The following is a 15,362-nucleotide window of genomic DNA, read 5'->3' on the forward strand; positions in this document are numbered from 1 at the left end:
AGTTACTTCCTATTTCTAGGCCAGTGACTATAGGTGAACTTCAGTCTATCTTTATTTTTGTATTGCCAATGACAGGGCATTCTTAGCAATCTGTGTTAAGACATTCCACAGATTAAATTACTGCTCCAGATAAAAATGCAAACTTTATTTCAAGCATAAAGTTGTCATAACAACTTCAACATCCACAGCCATTGGATTTTGATACCTTCAAACTACTAGACTGAGTAGCCATCTATTATTAAGTTTGTTTCCCATACAGGTACATTAGAGTCATAAAACTGCCCCTTCACCTAGTCTCTTAAAATCTAAGCAGATACAGTTCTTTCAACCTTTTATTAAAAGGCATGCTTTTCCACCCTTAAAATTGTTCTGCGCCCACTCCAATTTTTCAGTCTCCTGCTTGAACTGTGGACACTAGAACCAAACACATTCCATTAATGGTCACAACATGGCCACATATAGATGTAATTCTCTTCCTGCTCTTACTCAGTAGTCCCCTGCTTACACCTACAAAGATTCATGTGTATACTACTGCTATGAAATATTAGTTTAACCTGGACTGGCAGTAGAAAATGCTAAGTTTACCAATGATTTCACATTTCTAAAGGGAGGAAAAAATGAGAGCTCTGTCATTATCTTTAAGAGGCACTGTAGGCATCCTAAATGACTGCAATTATCATGGTATTCTCTTCCTTGACCCTTCCAGTCTGCTACCTTTCCCTGTTTCTTACCTCCTCTTTTCATCTCCAGAAGAAAGGGAAATGGTGGGGAAAGGAACCTCATCTTCATTGGTCTTATGCAGCATAAAGGAGTATGAGGCTTTAAAGAACATGATACCACATTCACTGAAGACAAATCGGAGTCTGTTAACTATAGTGTACTTCAGTAACCATTGCTAGGCAGAAGGCTGTACTTTATCAGGACTTTACTTGACAGAGGCTTCTCGTTCTTTTCCCCTTTTGAGGTTTTCTGAGGTACTTAAACTGGCATCTGACATTAGAGTCTAGGCACCAATAACAGAAAGCCATGCTGGTCAATGGATAAATAAAATATTTTCCAAGTAGAATGGTAATCCCTTTTCTACTGAAAAACAAACCAAAAAAAAAAAACAGGCTAGTCTGAGGTCTTTCAGTGTTTCTGTGTTAATGCATAATAAAACATACTAGACAGAAATGGATTTATATGATCAGGAAGGGTCCAGACCTCTCCAAGATCCTGATCTTGTTTTTTTGATGCTTTGCATGTACAATTCTGCAGACAATTCTGAAGAAAACCCAGTCTAGACAAAGAGATTTAATAACCCATGTAACTGACAATGCTCTCCCTTCTTGTGTATATTTAAATTTCATAATGCTACAAGATAATATTCAGTGAAACTTCTATATGTAAAGCTTTCATTGTAGAATTTTTTTTCCACAATATATTTCCTACTTTTATGATTTATTAATATTTAGATTTGCTGAAAGTGCTCAAGAGACAAAGAAACAACAGTTGAATTCCAAAAACTAGCCCTCAATTTAAAATAGCAACCAGGCTGGTTAACCAGAACTCTGTGATGACATGAGCATGCCAGAGTAGGGCAAGGTGTTGAAAAGCCTGGAATTCTGAATGTGCAAATAATAGGGTTGGGTGATCTATTAACAGATCATCACATGCATATTGAAGCCATACTGGGGAGCACAAGGAGATAGTTCCCCAAGGTAAAACGATATTGAGCTCTTTGGGGTCATAAGGATCAGCAGCAAAGCTGCAACTCTCATGGGCAGCTGGTCTAAATAGGGTAATGTGAGCATACAGAACACTGACAAAGTGGACTAATTGTGAAAAGTTTCCCTCATTGAGCCCACCCCTGAGGAAAAGAAAAAGTTATTTGTAAAAAGTGTTTCTTTGGGTTGATGCCAAAATCAAAAAATCACATATTTAAATTTTGGGAAGAAAAAATAAAGTCTCTTACAATATCAAGGTATTTAATCAGAATCAGCAATGAACATTTTTTCCCCATTACGCACATAGTGAACAAACTGAAAAAATGGCCTTGAGAGTTCCCAACAGCCACCAGTAACAAGTGATAATGAAAAAGTACATATGAAGAGGAAGGACGATAACTGTGATACAAAAAGGTGGGGCAACAAAACACAGTGACTGAAGACAACGGAAGATGAAGAGAAAATAAAAAGTGAAGGCGAAACCCAGAACTGGAAAAAGGTGCCTGCATCTTCCTTTGCACCTCCTTTAAGATTTCAAGTAATATAGGACCTTGAAACAATTAATTATTTAAACAAAAAACAAAACAACACACCCCACACAGATATTTAAAAAATATCTCCCCACTACAATAAAAACAAAATACTAAGTTAGCTTTGAAATTATTGGGACCTACCATAGGTTTAAAAGATTCATCTGTGTGCTCTGATGAAATAGAAGGTGCTTTGTTTTGTTTTTAAACAAAAAGTCAGTCAATGTAGTGTTCTTAGATGTTCCTAGGATGTCAGCTACATTGAAAGCCACTGTTTATCCACAGAACAAGAACTGTTATACATATTATTCCAGGAACACCACAAAAGTGTACAGACTTACAGTAACCAATGTTAGAAGTGTGATGGCACTTTTAGACTGTGAGATCATTCATCCCTTTGGTTCTCCAGTGCCACTGTCAACAAGCATGATAATTAGTGCCAACTGGGATAGTGGTTTGTGTCGTCAGCATTTACTTTCTAGGGACTGGACTCAGACCAGGCACTCCTTTCACATACCATCAGTCACTTAACAATAGGCAGAAAGCCCAAAGACATACTATAGTAGTGCTTCTAGCCAGAAGCAACATGTTCAGAAGGACTATGAGAAAGATAAGACAAGACAAGATTTTTGCTTCCTTTTGCAAGAGATGAGGGGTATGAATGTACATGAAGAGGTAAATATAAGTAGGGCTTTACTGCATGCCATCTTGTCTGTGCCTACATAAACAGTCTTACCTTACAGTAAGTGGAAGCTAACATGTAGTAGCTTAGTTCTCTTTCATTGATTTCTTTGTGAAGCAGGTGATACACTTAAAGGCCACCATCCCCTTTTATACCAAGGCAGATTATTTGTGTGTCCATACCTACGAAATCTTTAGCTTCACAAAATGAGGACTAAGAGGAGATGACTGCTGTCTGTGACTGCATGGAGGGTAGATGACTGGGAGAGAGCCCATATATTTAAAATGAAGGACAGCATTGGTACAAGACCAAACGGTTATGAACTAAGAATCAACTCTAAATAACTCTAGGCTAGAGGTTCTGGAGCAGCATTCTAGAGCAAAAATCTAACTGCTTTTAAAGTAGAGCTTGATAAATCTGTGAATGGGATTATACAATATTGTACCTACGACAGCAGGAGACTAGATTTGGTCACCTAGGACGTTTCTTGTAGCCCAGTGTTTCTAATCACATACAACAGATGTTTCTTAATGCACTGTGGGAAGGTGCTCAGATATCCTGGTGATAAGGGAAAGATAAGAACCTACACAGAACAGAAAAGTGCTCTGAGCAGATGCACTTTATCTGCCACCATCAAAAAGGCACCTAACTAAACCATATCCTTTAGGATGAACAAGATACCCATTAGGACACAGTCAGACATCACCACCAGAAGTTATTTGACTCTTTGAAGCATCAGCCTCTCATTCATAAAGCACCTGTCCAATAAAAAAAAGAGAGAAAGAAAGACATTATTGGTGTGATCAGGCAAGTCAGGATTAAGTGCCTCTATAAACATATGATGCATGCTGCCTTATCAGTTGTCCTATTTAATTGTCCAAGGGCTGCCCAGAAGACATAAATGGAAAATGCTGAGATTTTCAAAGTGAATTTTAAAGAGAATTAGACATTTAAACAACAGAAATGGGGTTGTAAATGCATAACAGCTTGGAAATTTTCTGCCTTAAAGTCCCCATAAATAAGCAGCTTAAGTCCTATTCAGATCGGCAGGCCAAGAGAAGAGCTTTGAATAGGCAGCTATGTATCCAAATAGCGATCAGGTTGCCATTTGATAAAATCTCTTTCCAAAGGGCAGTGAAAAGCACAGAAGTTACAGGCTTATACACCTATGAAGAAGTGATGAAATACATCTTACAAACAACAACAGGGAACATGCCAATATTTTATCTTCCTCCTCTTTTGCTGTGGAATCTTTGCGCATGTGTAGATGAAACAGGGGCGCTAAATTGAGCAGTTCCTGGGTTGTGGGGGCAGGTTCTTCCCTCTGCAGCAGCAGTGGCCCCCTACCAGGCAGCACCTGCCCACAGGTACCTGGCTCAGATGGTCCCGGGGGCACCACAGCTGCAGAGGGAAGCACTGTACCCCTGTGGGAAGGGAGAATAGATTAGGTTTGTCACTTTTCTTGGGTGGAGCCCGCTTTCCCAGGCTACTGCCAGGCTGCCTGCAGGGCTCCCTGCAGAACTGCGGAGCTACACGGACTCCGGTGCTTTGCTCTGTGGCTGTAGGGCAGCAAACTAAAATTCTCTGAAAGTTTTAGTTTGCTGCACCCCAAGTCATTTAAGGCCTATTACGCTGCCGAATTTCCTACAGCGACTGGAATTAACGCGCAATATGCTGCCGAGGCGTGCAAAGACAGACACCATTAAAGTGGTGCCAAAGCATCTAGCCCGGTTTAAAGTGTTGTGCACACACACCCCTCGTTTTGTCTATACACAGCCTTTGAGAGCAAATTAGAGGCCAATCCTGTCAACCCTTACTCCCTCCCATGACTTGTGAAAATAAAGATTATCCACATGAAGGAGGACGCACTGGATTGCACCTTATCTGTTACAGCAGTGGAGTGTGCTTCTGTTTTCAGAGCTTGGGGAAGAAAACATTTTTGGACGTACATTAATTGTTTAGAGGGTCATTGGGGGAAGAGAGCTTGAAACAAAGCTGTTCTTTACTTCTCAGTTCACAGGAATAAAACCTACCAATTCTCTCCTAGGTTACTTGAAAGTTATTCCAGGAGATTCCAATAGTATTACACCAATGTAAGAGTGAAGCAACATTGAAGTGAATTGAGCCTGGGTGGTATTAATGGGCAAGTGTTGCCAAAGGCCCTGTTTTTGAGTTTATAACAACTCTGCTTCAACATGTGGGCATTATTCAGATTTAAAAAGAATTCTTGCATTATTGTTTCTGTTATGATGGGGTTTCCTGGTGCAAGGAAGGTCTTGTAAATCAGCAGAATGGTTTACTTCGCCTTTACCCATCCACAGTAAAATTCTTCAGACAGAATGTTTGCTTCAAAAACTGGACACTAGTATTTTGGCTGAATTTTTTTATATAAAGATGGCCCTTCTGCTGTCTTTCTCTGTTTATAGATAAGAGTGATGCAGTGTAAACAAAATACTGAGACAATAGCCTGCCTATGTTCCCAGTTTCTCCACTACTCAGAAAGGAAAGTGCCAAGACCTGTTTCCACTTGGTAGAAGACAGATAGATAGGAGACGGAAGTGTTGATACCCTCTCTAACTATGGTATTATGAGCTATCCTTCATTGCTCTTTACAAAATTCCAGGAAACTCTGCAGGAAATATTATTTATAGTACTATAATGGTGTTTACCCTGCAATGAGCAAAAGTACTCTAACTTCATAGAGGTTGGAACAGGTAAAACAATAAGGTTCACCACTGTGTGACTCCACTTTTATGATAGTATAGACACCAAGTTACAATAGCATAAATTGCATTGGTGGGCCAGGGCCACTGCCTCCCTCAGAAGCACAAGTGTTATCTACCATTACTGATTCTACCGGCCACACATCCAGCAGGAGCACCAAAAGGCACCTATACAAGTGCTGCTCCAACCTGTGCTAACTAACACGCGATTAATCAAGCCAATTGGCATGCTCCAGCACCCTCGTGTTGCGTATGCAGTGTCCCCACATTTCAAAACGGTGGTGGAGGCGCTTTAACTACAGCTTATTGAATAAGCTGTAGTTAAAGTGCCCCAACCGCCATTTTGAAGTGCAGGATGCTGAATACACACAACGCTGCGGGCACTGTAATTAGAGCAGCGCTCATAGCAGCTTTAATTAAAGCGCCTCCTCCTCCACTCCTGAGCACGTGTAGTCGTTCAAAATGACACTACCTGGGGTTGAATCAGTGTCATCATTCCCCCACGCCCAAATGCTGTTTCAAGAGCATCAGGATCAGCAGCAGAGGCACAAAGTGATCCAGATGGCTGGAAAATGTAAATGTGATTGTGTGTATTTACACAAACACATGGGTTTGGGAGCAAGGGGGGGGGGGGGAAGAGGGGAGGTACCAAAGATAAAAAATGAGAGAGGAGAGAAAAGCAAATTGTTTAATTTTAGGGTGAAGTTTTATCTGAATTTCTTTCATCTACCAACTAAAATTAATGGTAAGGCTTAACTTAATTGGAAGGCAAAGACACACAAGAAAGACATCCTTCCAGAAATATGGAATTTCCACCAGTATTTGCAAGGGGAGTGGGGAGGGAGGGGAAGGGTAGCTCCTTCCCCACAGAAAAAGATCAACTTAGTGCACTTTACATTTAAATAAAAAAAGACAGGCTATATATATATGAAAGCACACATGCACCTTTATGCATCATCTGCAAGTCCCTACTCCCACGTTAAAGTTACAGGACTGATTCAGAAAAAATCATTATGTGGAGAAGCACTTAAGTGCTTCCTGAATTGGGATCTGAACCATCCGACTTTACTCATAAACTATCATCATGCGCATACACACAGTCACGTTTTGCCCATCTTCTTCATTCCTTCATGCCCCATAGGTCACATCCACATGTGCATGGATGTTTGGTTCCCTGGGGACAACTAGCGACGGTGTACCTTGCCCACTGCTAGTTGTCCTTGGGGAACACCTATGCCACATGCCCTCTGGCACAAGGCAAGTTACCCCAGGTAGGGTTGGGAAGGCTGGTGGCCCCAGCCTCATCTGGGGTCCTGTTGGCCTCCCAGGGCTGCAGCAGCAGTGATCCTGCCACATGGAACCTGGCTGGCAGAGGAGCGTGCATCCAGCTGGCCCAGCTCCAATAGTAAGCAGTGTGCATTGCCCCTGCATGTGATGCTCCACTTTTTTTTTTTTTCTGGACACCTGGATACCCAGGGGTCAACCCCCCCCTCCCCGCTGCTTCCTTGAAGCATGGAGAATAGCTGAACATGCGCTATGTGGCACCACAGATGTGTCTGCGGCACCACATGACTGCACTCATTTGGATGCAGCAATAAAGTCTATATTTAATGCTGATCATTTTTATTTTTTCATATCAATAAAATTAATCTTCTGAACGATACTAGAAATCAGAGCAGAGTTCACAAATCCTCAGTGGTAATGACTTTGGTATGCCTGCAGGCTTTGGTATAAAATGTGCCTGGTCAAAGTTACATTTCCAAATAGTGGTGGTATAAAAAGTTCTTATTTGGATATGCCAATGTGTGACATGCAACAGATTTTGTTACATGAAGTATTTATCTGATATTACTCCATAGTGTTATACTATATTCTCCCTCTTCACATCCTTTTTGAGGCTCCAAAGGAAAAAAAAATAAAAATAAGGGAAGGTGTGAACACTGCCTGATTTTTAAGCAGTTGCCACTTTTCCATAACCCTCAAGCACACAGGATGACAGAAATGCAAACTAAACAGCTCTGTATATCAACCAACCTAAACAACAGTGTGTATATCAAGCTGAGTTCTGTTACATCACATATGGATTTTATCAGCTAGTAAACTCCCCCCCCCAAAACCCACGTAAACAACAGCAACCTGATTTACTACCATTTGTTTATAACAGACCTTTTTTTGTGTTGCAGCATTGATTTTTCACATGGGAATGCAGTAATGTTTGCTGCTCCCCAAGTATTTGTCAGTCTGATTAATTTAACAGCTCAACATCTTTCCTGAAATTACTCAAAAACCGAAGTTACCAGCGTAAGCTTAAAAAAGCTTGAGATGGTCTCATGCAAGATATCAGAATGCCCATCTGCCTACTAGTATTATGAATAGCAAATTTTTTTTAGAACAAGTTACTATATTTTTGGCTACAAAATGAATCCCTGCAAACGCCAAGAGCAACTGACTGATAAATTTTCCATCTGTTTAAATGCTCATTGTAGTTCAGTACACTGTCCTGTTAACGTCTGTTACAGAGACACAAGTCACAAATACAAAACTGCAAAATCAGCTCAGTAGGGAAGTATATAAACCTCTTTTTTGCTACAAATGGCAACACATGATGAAAATAGGAACTGGGCTGCCAAAACTATCATGATGTTTACAAAGACATAGACTTCTTTGAACAGACAACTTTATAAAACAGAATAGAGAGACTTCTTGAAGTCAGAAGTCAATAGGTTTTTGACAATGGTTGGTCAAATTGATACCAGTAAGAATTTCTGGAAGGGATGATTTTCCCCTCTTTTTTCTCTGCCCTGATGCAGTCTTCTCAACAAATTTCTTTGGGAAATGGCATCACCTAGAGTCCCCATTTGTCCAGATGTTTCCCTCATTATGTTATTAGCCTGTCAAGAAAGGCAATTGCAGGGTTATTCTAATGATTGAAAACACCTCATAAAAAAGAAAAAGCCCTCTCCAAATTTACTTTTTCCACAGAACATCATTTTTAAGGCAGCTCATGGACCCATGAGGAAAGAAAGCATCATTTATAACATCTTATTACTAGAGAGGTAGTTAGCCATGCTAGTCTGGCTGGAGATGCACCTTATAGACTGACAAAAATCAGAGATGCACAAGCTCTCCCAAGTCCCAGCTCATTTCATTGGATGTTGTGGAAAGACATGCACAGAGCAGTCCATCAACAGAGTGCCCCGAAAATCAAGACTGTTGCGTGTGTCCTTCCACAGCTTCTGCTGAACTGAGCTTGGACTCACAAAAAGCTCACGCATCTCTGAGTCAGTCAGTCTACGAAGTGCATCTTTGTCCTACTGCTAGCCAGAGATACCTTCTGCCATAGGCACCAACTTTAGTTTTTGCTTTTTTTTTTTTTTTTAAATGTGTTCCTGCACTAAGCCCTGCACATGCCCAAAAGAGGCTGTGCATTACTTTAACCCAGCTCTCCCAACATGGCTTGTGGGTGCTGAGCACGCACTAATTTTTTTTGGTGGGTGCTCAAGCCCTGAAGCCCCCATGGAGTCAGTGCCCATGACTTCTGCCTTATTACTAGAAATCCTGAACACCTTAACAAGACAGGAATGCCAAAGGAGTGACAGACCTGCAGCCTACCCAGGAAAATACCATCATGGGCGTTTAGCTCAGCCCTTATTTGAGCTGACTGAGGTCAGCAAGAAGTTTTCCTCACCAGAGCTTGCTCATGCACCCTCCACTCAGGCTTCCTGGCTGAACCACCACCACATCTGCCCCACCTCAGCCAGCAGACTCAAGTGCCCCCACCAGGATGCTCAGGACAGCTGAACCGGGCCCCCCCACATTAAAACGTGAATCAAGCAACTCAGTGACATTCTGATACTGCCATCAGCCAGGGGGGAGAGAAGGGCACCCACTAGAGTGAGGGAGGAGGAGAAGAGGGCACCCACCAGACCCCCACTGAATGCCATTTTCTGTCAGGTCTCTGCCTGCCAAATCTGCCCACCTGCTTTCAGAGGGAGGGGAAACCCCCCGCCCCCTATGCATGAATTTCTGGTTGGTTGCAGCCGTGCTGGCCTCAGGACACCCCCTGCACCCGAGCAACGAAGGGTGACTGTGCCCCAAACCTAGCCAAGAACTCCCCCCCCCCAGTGGTCCGAAGAAGAGACATCACACCTCCCCCGCTGTCACCCACTCTGCATCACGAGGGTCACCCCCTGCCCGGGCTGTCCCAGACGGGTCCTCTTTGCTCTGAGCCCTCGAGGGCCAAACCATACCCCGCTTCCCCCCCGCAGGTGCGCTCTCTGTTGGGTCTGTGGAGGGGCCGCGCTCACTCACCAGGCGCTGGGCGCGGGTGCGGTTGGCGCGGGCGGGCGGGGCGGCGCCGCGCAGCACCGTGATGTGCAGCGTGAGCAGCAGCAGCCCCAGCAGCAGCAGCAGCTCGGCGGCCAGCCGCACCATCCTCCGGCAGCGCGCCGCCTTGCGCGCTCCCGCCGCCGCCGCCGCCGGAGCAGCCCCGGCGGCGGCGGCGGCGGCGGCGGGGGCAGCGGCAGCCCCGCTCTCCGGGTCGGCGCCGGGGCCGGCGGCGGCGGGCGGGGCGGGGGAGCCGCGGGCGCCGCAGCACGGCGGAGCCACCGCGGGGCGGCTGCAGGGGAGCGCGCGGGGGCGGGGGCGGGGGCCGGCGCCGCCGCGCTCATGCGGGCTCCTCCGGCCCGGCGGGGACAGGAGCGCAGCGCAGCGCAGCGCAGCCCGCTGCTTTTATAGCGCCGCCGCCTCCCGCTCGCCCGCCCCCTGCAGCCTCGCGCGCCCGGCTGCTCCCCTCGTCCAGCCCCGCTGCCCGCTGTCCAGCGGTGGGCCGCTGCTGCTAGGAGCCCCGACGCCTTTCTGTTCTCGGACAGAGGGCATCAAGGCGCGGGGGCTCGTGTCAGTACAGGGCAGAGTAGCAGAAAACCGGAATGCCCTCTGTGGTGGCCACCCCAGTGCTGGGGGCAGCCCGGCCTGCCCTGGCCTCGCCTGTCCTCCCCTTCGTGAGGGACCAGCTTCTCCTCTCAGCCTCAAGCCGCACCCTGGGGTGAGAGAGGGACCACCTGCAGACACCGCTGGCAATGTCGGTGGCAACTGTGGGGGGGAGGAGGTGAGCGGCAACTGCCTGCAGGAGCGCTTTTTGCAGGGGGTGGACTGCCAAGCTCAGGGTGCATGTGCACCTGTGTGCACCCCCGATACATTGCCAATGGATGCAGCCTTAAGTACATGGGCAGCTGATGCCTCCTGAGTCTGGCATCCGCAGCCGGGATGAGGCTGGTGAGCACCTGCAGACACGGTCGGCGGCAGAGACAGTCCTGTCAGGGAAGGTACAGGGGGTCATGTGCCCCCCTGCCAGTCACCAATGCTTAAGTACCACCAGCAAATGTTTCAGTTCAACCTTATGTAACACCAGCACATTTTTGTCTTATAAAGGAATTATAATAAATCCATTAATGTGCACCGCCAACAGGTTTTCATAGATTAATAGACTGGAAGGATGTGGGCAGTGGGGTTCCGCAGGGCTCGGTCCTCGGGCCTGCACTGTTCAACATCTTCATCAGTGACTTGGATGAGGGGGTAGAAAGCACCCTGTTCAAGTTTGCTGATGATACTAAGATGTGGGGGGATGTGGGTGCACTAGAAGGGTGCAATAGGCTACAAGCTGACCTTGACAGGTTGCAACGGTGGGCGGATGAGAATAGGATGGGGTTTAACACTGATAAGTGCAAGGTGTTGCACATGGGGAGGAAGAACCGGCACCACACTTACAGGTTGGGGAACTCCCCTCTTGCCAGCACGGAGACGGAAAAGGATCTTGGAGTCGTCATTGACTCCACGATGAACATGGGCCGGCAGTGTGGGGAGGCAGTCAAGAAGGCCAATCGTACCCTATCATGCATCCACAGATGCATCTCGAGCAGGTCCAGGGAGGTGATCCTCCCCCTCTATGCGGCACTGGTCAGGCCGCAGCTGGAGTACTGCGTCCAGTTCTGGGCGCCACACTTCAAGAGGGACGTGGACAATATGGAAAGAGTTCAGAGGAGGGCCACTCGTATGATCAGGGGTCAGCAGGGCAGGCCTTATGAGGATAGGCTACGGGACCTGAACCTGTTTAGCCTCCACAAGAGAAGGCTAAGGGGGGACCTTGTGGCCTGCTACAAACTGGTCAGGGGGGATCAGCAGGTATTGGGGGAGTCCCTGTTCCCCCGTGCGCTGCCAGGAGTGACCAGGAATAACGGTCACAAACTGGCGGAGGGTAAGTTTAGATTAGATATTAGGAGGCGCTACTTCACAGTCAGGATGGCTAGGGCCTGGAACCAGCTTCCAGGGGAAGTGGTGCAGGCTCCTAGCCTGGGGATTTTTAAAAGGAAGTTAGATGAGCACCTTGCCGGGGTCATCTGACCCCGGTGCTCTTTCCTGCTAAGGCAGGGGGTCGGACTAGATGATCTACCTAGGTCCCTTCCGACTCTAGCTACTATGAAACTATGAAACTATGAAACTATAAGGGGCTGGAAGGGACCTTGGAAGATCATTGGGTCCAGCCCCCCTGCACCAAGCAGGAAAGATAACTAGGGGTCAGGTGACCCCAGCAAGGTGACCGTCCAGTCTCTTTTTGAAGATTTCCAGGGTAGGTGATTGCACCACCTCTGCAGGGAGCTTATTCCACAGTCTGGACACCCTCGTTGTGAAGTAGTTTTTCCTAATGTTAAGCCTGAAACAGTTGTCTGTGTACCACTGATTGGGAGCCGCTGTGTTAGAGGATGGTTTCAGGTTGGATGTAAGGAAGAACTTCTTTGCGGTAAGGGTGACCACAATCTGGAATACGCTTCCCAGGGTGGTGGTGCAGTCCCCAACCTTGGAAGTCTTCAAGAGGAGACTGGACAGACACCTTACCGGGATCATTTGATCTCAGCAGTATTTCTGTCCAGAGCACATGGGTTGGACTGGAGGATCTTTCAAGGTCCCTTCCAGCTCTTCATTTCTATGATTCCGTGACCCAGCCGAATGGACAAGCACAGTTGTTTGGGGAGATGTAATAGATATCTTTTGTTAGACCCACTGAATAGTTAGGAAAATTGTTCTTTGCAAGCTTTGAAACAGCCTTCTTCAGGCAGAGGGAGAGTCTACAGTTGTACTGGTTGTTGGTTGTAACCATGCTAGTCTGAGGATATAGGTAGGAAAGCTTCTTTGGGTAGATGTGACATCTTTTATTAGACCCACTGAGGAGTTGGAAAAAAGTGTTTTGCAGTTGTGCTGTGCTCTCCTGGAAGGGACAGAAGCCGTATGCAGGAATGTGGGTGTTTGTATTCGAAAGCTTGCAAAGAACCATTTTTCCAACTATTTAGTGGGTTTAATAAAAGATATCATATCTACCCAAAGAACCTTGCCTGCCTATATCTTTAGACCAACATGGCTACAACTGACACCACAGCCCAGTGTTTCCCAACCATTATGCCATGGCACAAAAGTGTGCTGCCAGAAATGATCAGGTGTGCCATGGAATTTTGTCATGGCAATGAGCTACAATGAGCTATAATAGGTATGAGGATGGGGAATGCCTTAACAGGTGTGTTGCATAGAACTTTTATTAATATAAGTGTGCCTTGGGCTGGAAAAGGTTGGGAAACACTGCCCCAGCCGAATAGAAGCTTCCCACTCGTACACAGTTACGGGGCAGGGGGGAAGTTACAGAAACAGGCTGTGTCAAGAATCAGTGCCCATGGGGCTCTAACCCAAAGCAAAACATTACAAGGACTTACAACAGGGAAGGATTTGAGTTAATGAATATGGGTGAGATTTGTGTTCAAAATAACAGGGACAAGGTTTGTTGTCAAACTCCATTCACATGGGTGAGATTTGTGTTCAGACTCATGAATGCAGGCAAGATTTGTGTTCAAGCTCATGCATATGGACAAGATTTGTGTTCAAGCTCATGAATATGGGCAAAATTTGTGTTCAAACTCATTCACATGAGTCTCATGGGTGAGATTTGTATTTAGACTCATGGATATGGACAAGATTCATGTTTAAACTCACGAATATAGGCAAGATTTGTGTTCAGATTCATTAATATGGGCTGGATTCATGTTCAAATTCAAGAATATGGGCAAGATTTGTGTTCAGACTCGTGAATATGAACAAGAATTGTGATCAAGCTCATTAATATGAGCAAGATTCTTGTACAGATTCATGAATATGGGAAAGATTTGTGTTCAAATTCATGAATGTGGGCAAGATTCTTGTTTAGATTCATGAATATGGGCAAGATTCATGTTCAGACTCATGAATATAGGCAAGATTCATGTTCAAAATATTGAATATGGGCAGGTTTTGTGTTCAGACTCATGAATGTGAGCAACATACATATTCAAAAGGATGAAAAATGGCACTTAATTGAATACTGAAGAGAGCAGTGAGTTCAGTGGTCCAAAGCATTTACAGTATAAGTTCAAGATTGATTTTTTTTTTAAATCAGGCACCTTGGTGTGCTGAAGGCCAGCTCCTGCTCCTTTTACCCACATTGACCTGAGGGAGATTTGCTTACCCGAGAAAAGTGAGCCGCATTCATTCCCTTGTCAGTAATCTGCCGCACAGACTATATTTGCCTCTTGCTTTACACAAGTGTGTTTTGGGAGGGATTCCATGGAAGTCAGCTTGCCAGATTCTTTCATCTGTTAGGTTGATTTGTGCTAGGAATGCAACAAGTACATCTCAGCCAGACTCGGGAATCTGGCCAACAGGCTCTTCTGTCTATTCAAAACAGGCAGGAACTGTCGTAGCTTTTATTAGCTTTTTTCTGTGCAGTGCATGACCACCTTAAAAAAATGAATCAGAAGGTTGTCTTGTATCCTTCCAAGGAGATACATTTGTTCTGATTATAGCCATTATATAAATAATATGAGACTGGAATATATCCTAAATGACTATACTAAGGTATCATTAAGGATGTGACTAAAAGCCACAAAACCAAGAAATTCAGATTTAAAGCATTTTAATCATCAACACATTCCATTGTGACTTTGTACTGATGCACAAATGATCTGCACATCTGATCAGAATAGCTATGTAATCTCTCTGATTAACCTTGACTTTGATGCTAGATTGTTAGTCATCTTTTACCGTTACTGTCACATTCTTTCTCGGGTTGATATATCTATGTTGATATATCAGTGATACATCTGCATATACAAATCTGCCCTCATGAACAAAAACACAATAAAGTTTGAGACTATTGCATAAATATTTTAACAGCATATGGGGATACCTCACAATAAAAGATAGAAAAAAACCTATTTTTCCAAATGTGTATCTTGGCCACTAAAAAGGCAAATCATTATGAAGTGTAAAGGTTGACCTGTGTTAAATTAAACAGGTGCAAACCTTTAATCTTCTCATTCACATGTAAGGACTTGGAAGTCACTTGATATACAATCAGTGCAAGCTGGAAGCCAATCAGAGCTTCTTATCAACAGATATAGCCAAGAGAACATTGGATTCTAATATTTTGTTTTAAACCATTTTCCCTGTGCACCTGCTACTAGATAAGTGAAAAAGCTATAGATAAGTGAAAAAGTTCAATCCACCCTCCTTAAAAGTGCTTCAAAGAAAAATAATTGTCCATTCCCAGTTTTTTACCTAGACCACATGTGTTCCCACTCAATATAAGTGCTCTCACTCGTGTGCATAATTTGGTTAAGTACCTACCAATTTGGGACTCATTTGC

General features: G+C 44.8%; 1 protein-coding gene across 1 annotated transcript in view; it reads right to left on the minus strand.

Annotated features, from left to right (window-relative positions):
* Positions 1-10,321, minus strand: part of ISM1 (isthmin 1) — a 50,137-nt gene extending 39,816 nt beyond the window's left edge. Inside the window, exon 1 of the mRNA XM_090051301.1 lies at positions 9,953-10,321. Coding sequence (XP_089907427.1) covers positions 9,953-10,075 — 123 coding nt within the window. The 5' untranslated portion in view covers positions 10,076-10,321. The remainder of the gene's footprint in view (positions 1-9,952) is intronic.
* Positions 10,322-15,362: the final 5,041 nt, after the last annotated feature.

Source organism: Crocodylus siamensis, chromosome 1 (genome assembly GCF_052110815.1).
Source record: "Crocodylus siamensis isolate JL-2025a chromosome 1, ASM5211081v1, whole genome shotgun sequence".
Lineage (NCBI taxonomy): Eukaryota > Metazoa > Chordata > Crocodylia > Crocodylidae > Crocodylus > Crocodylus siamensis.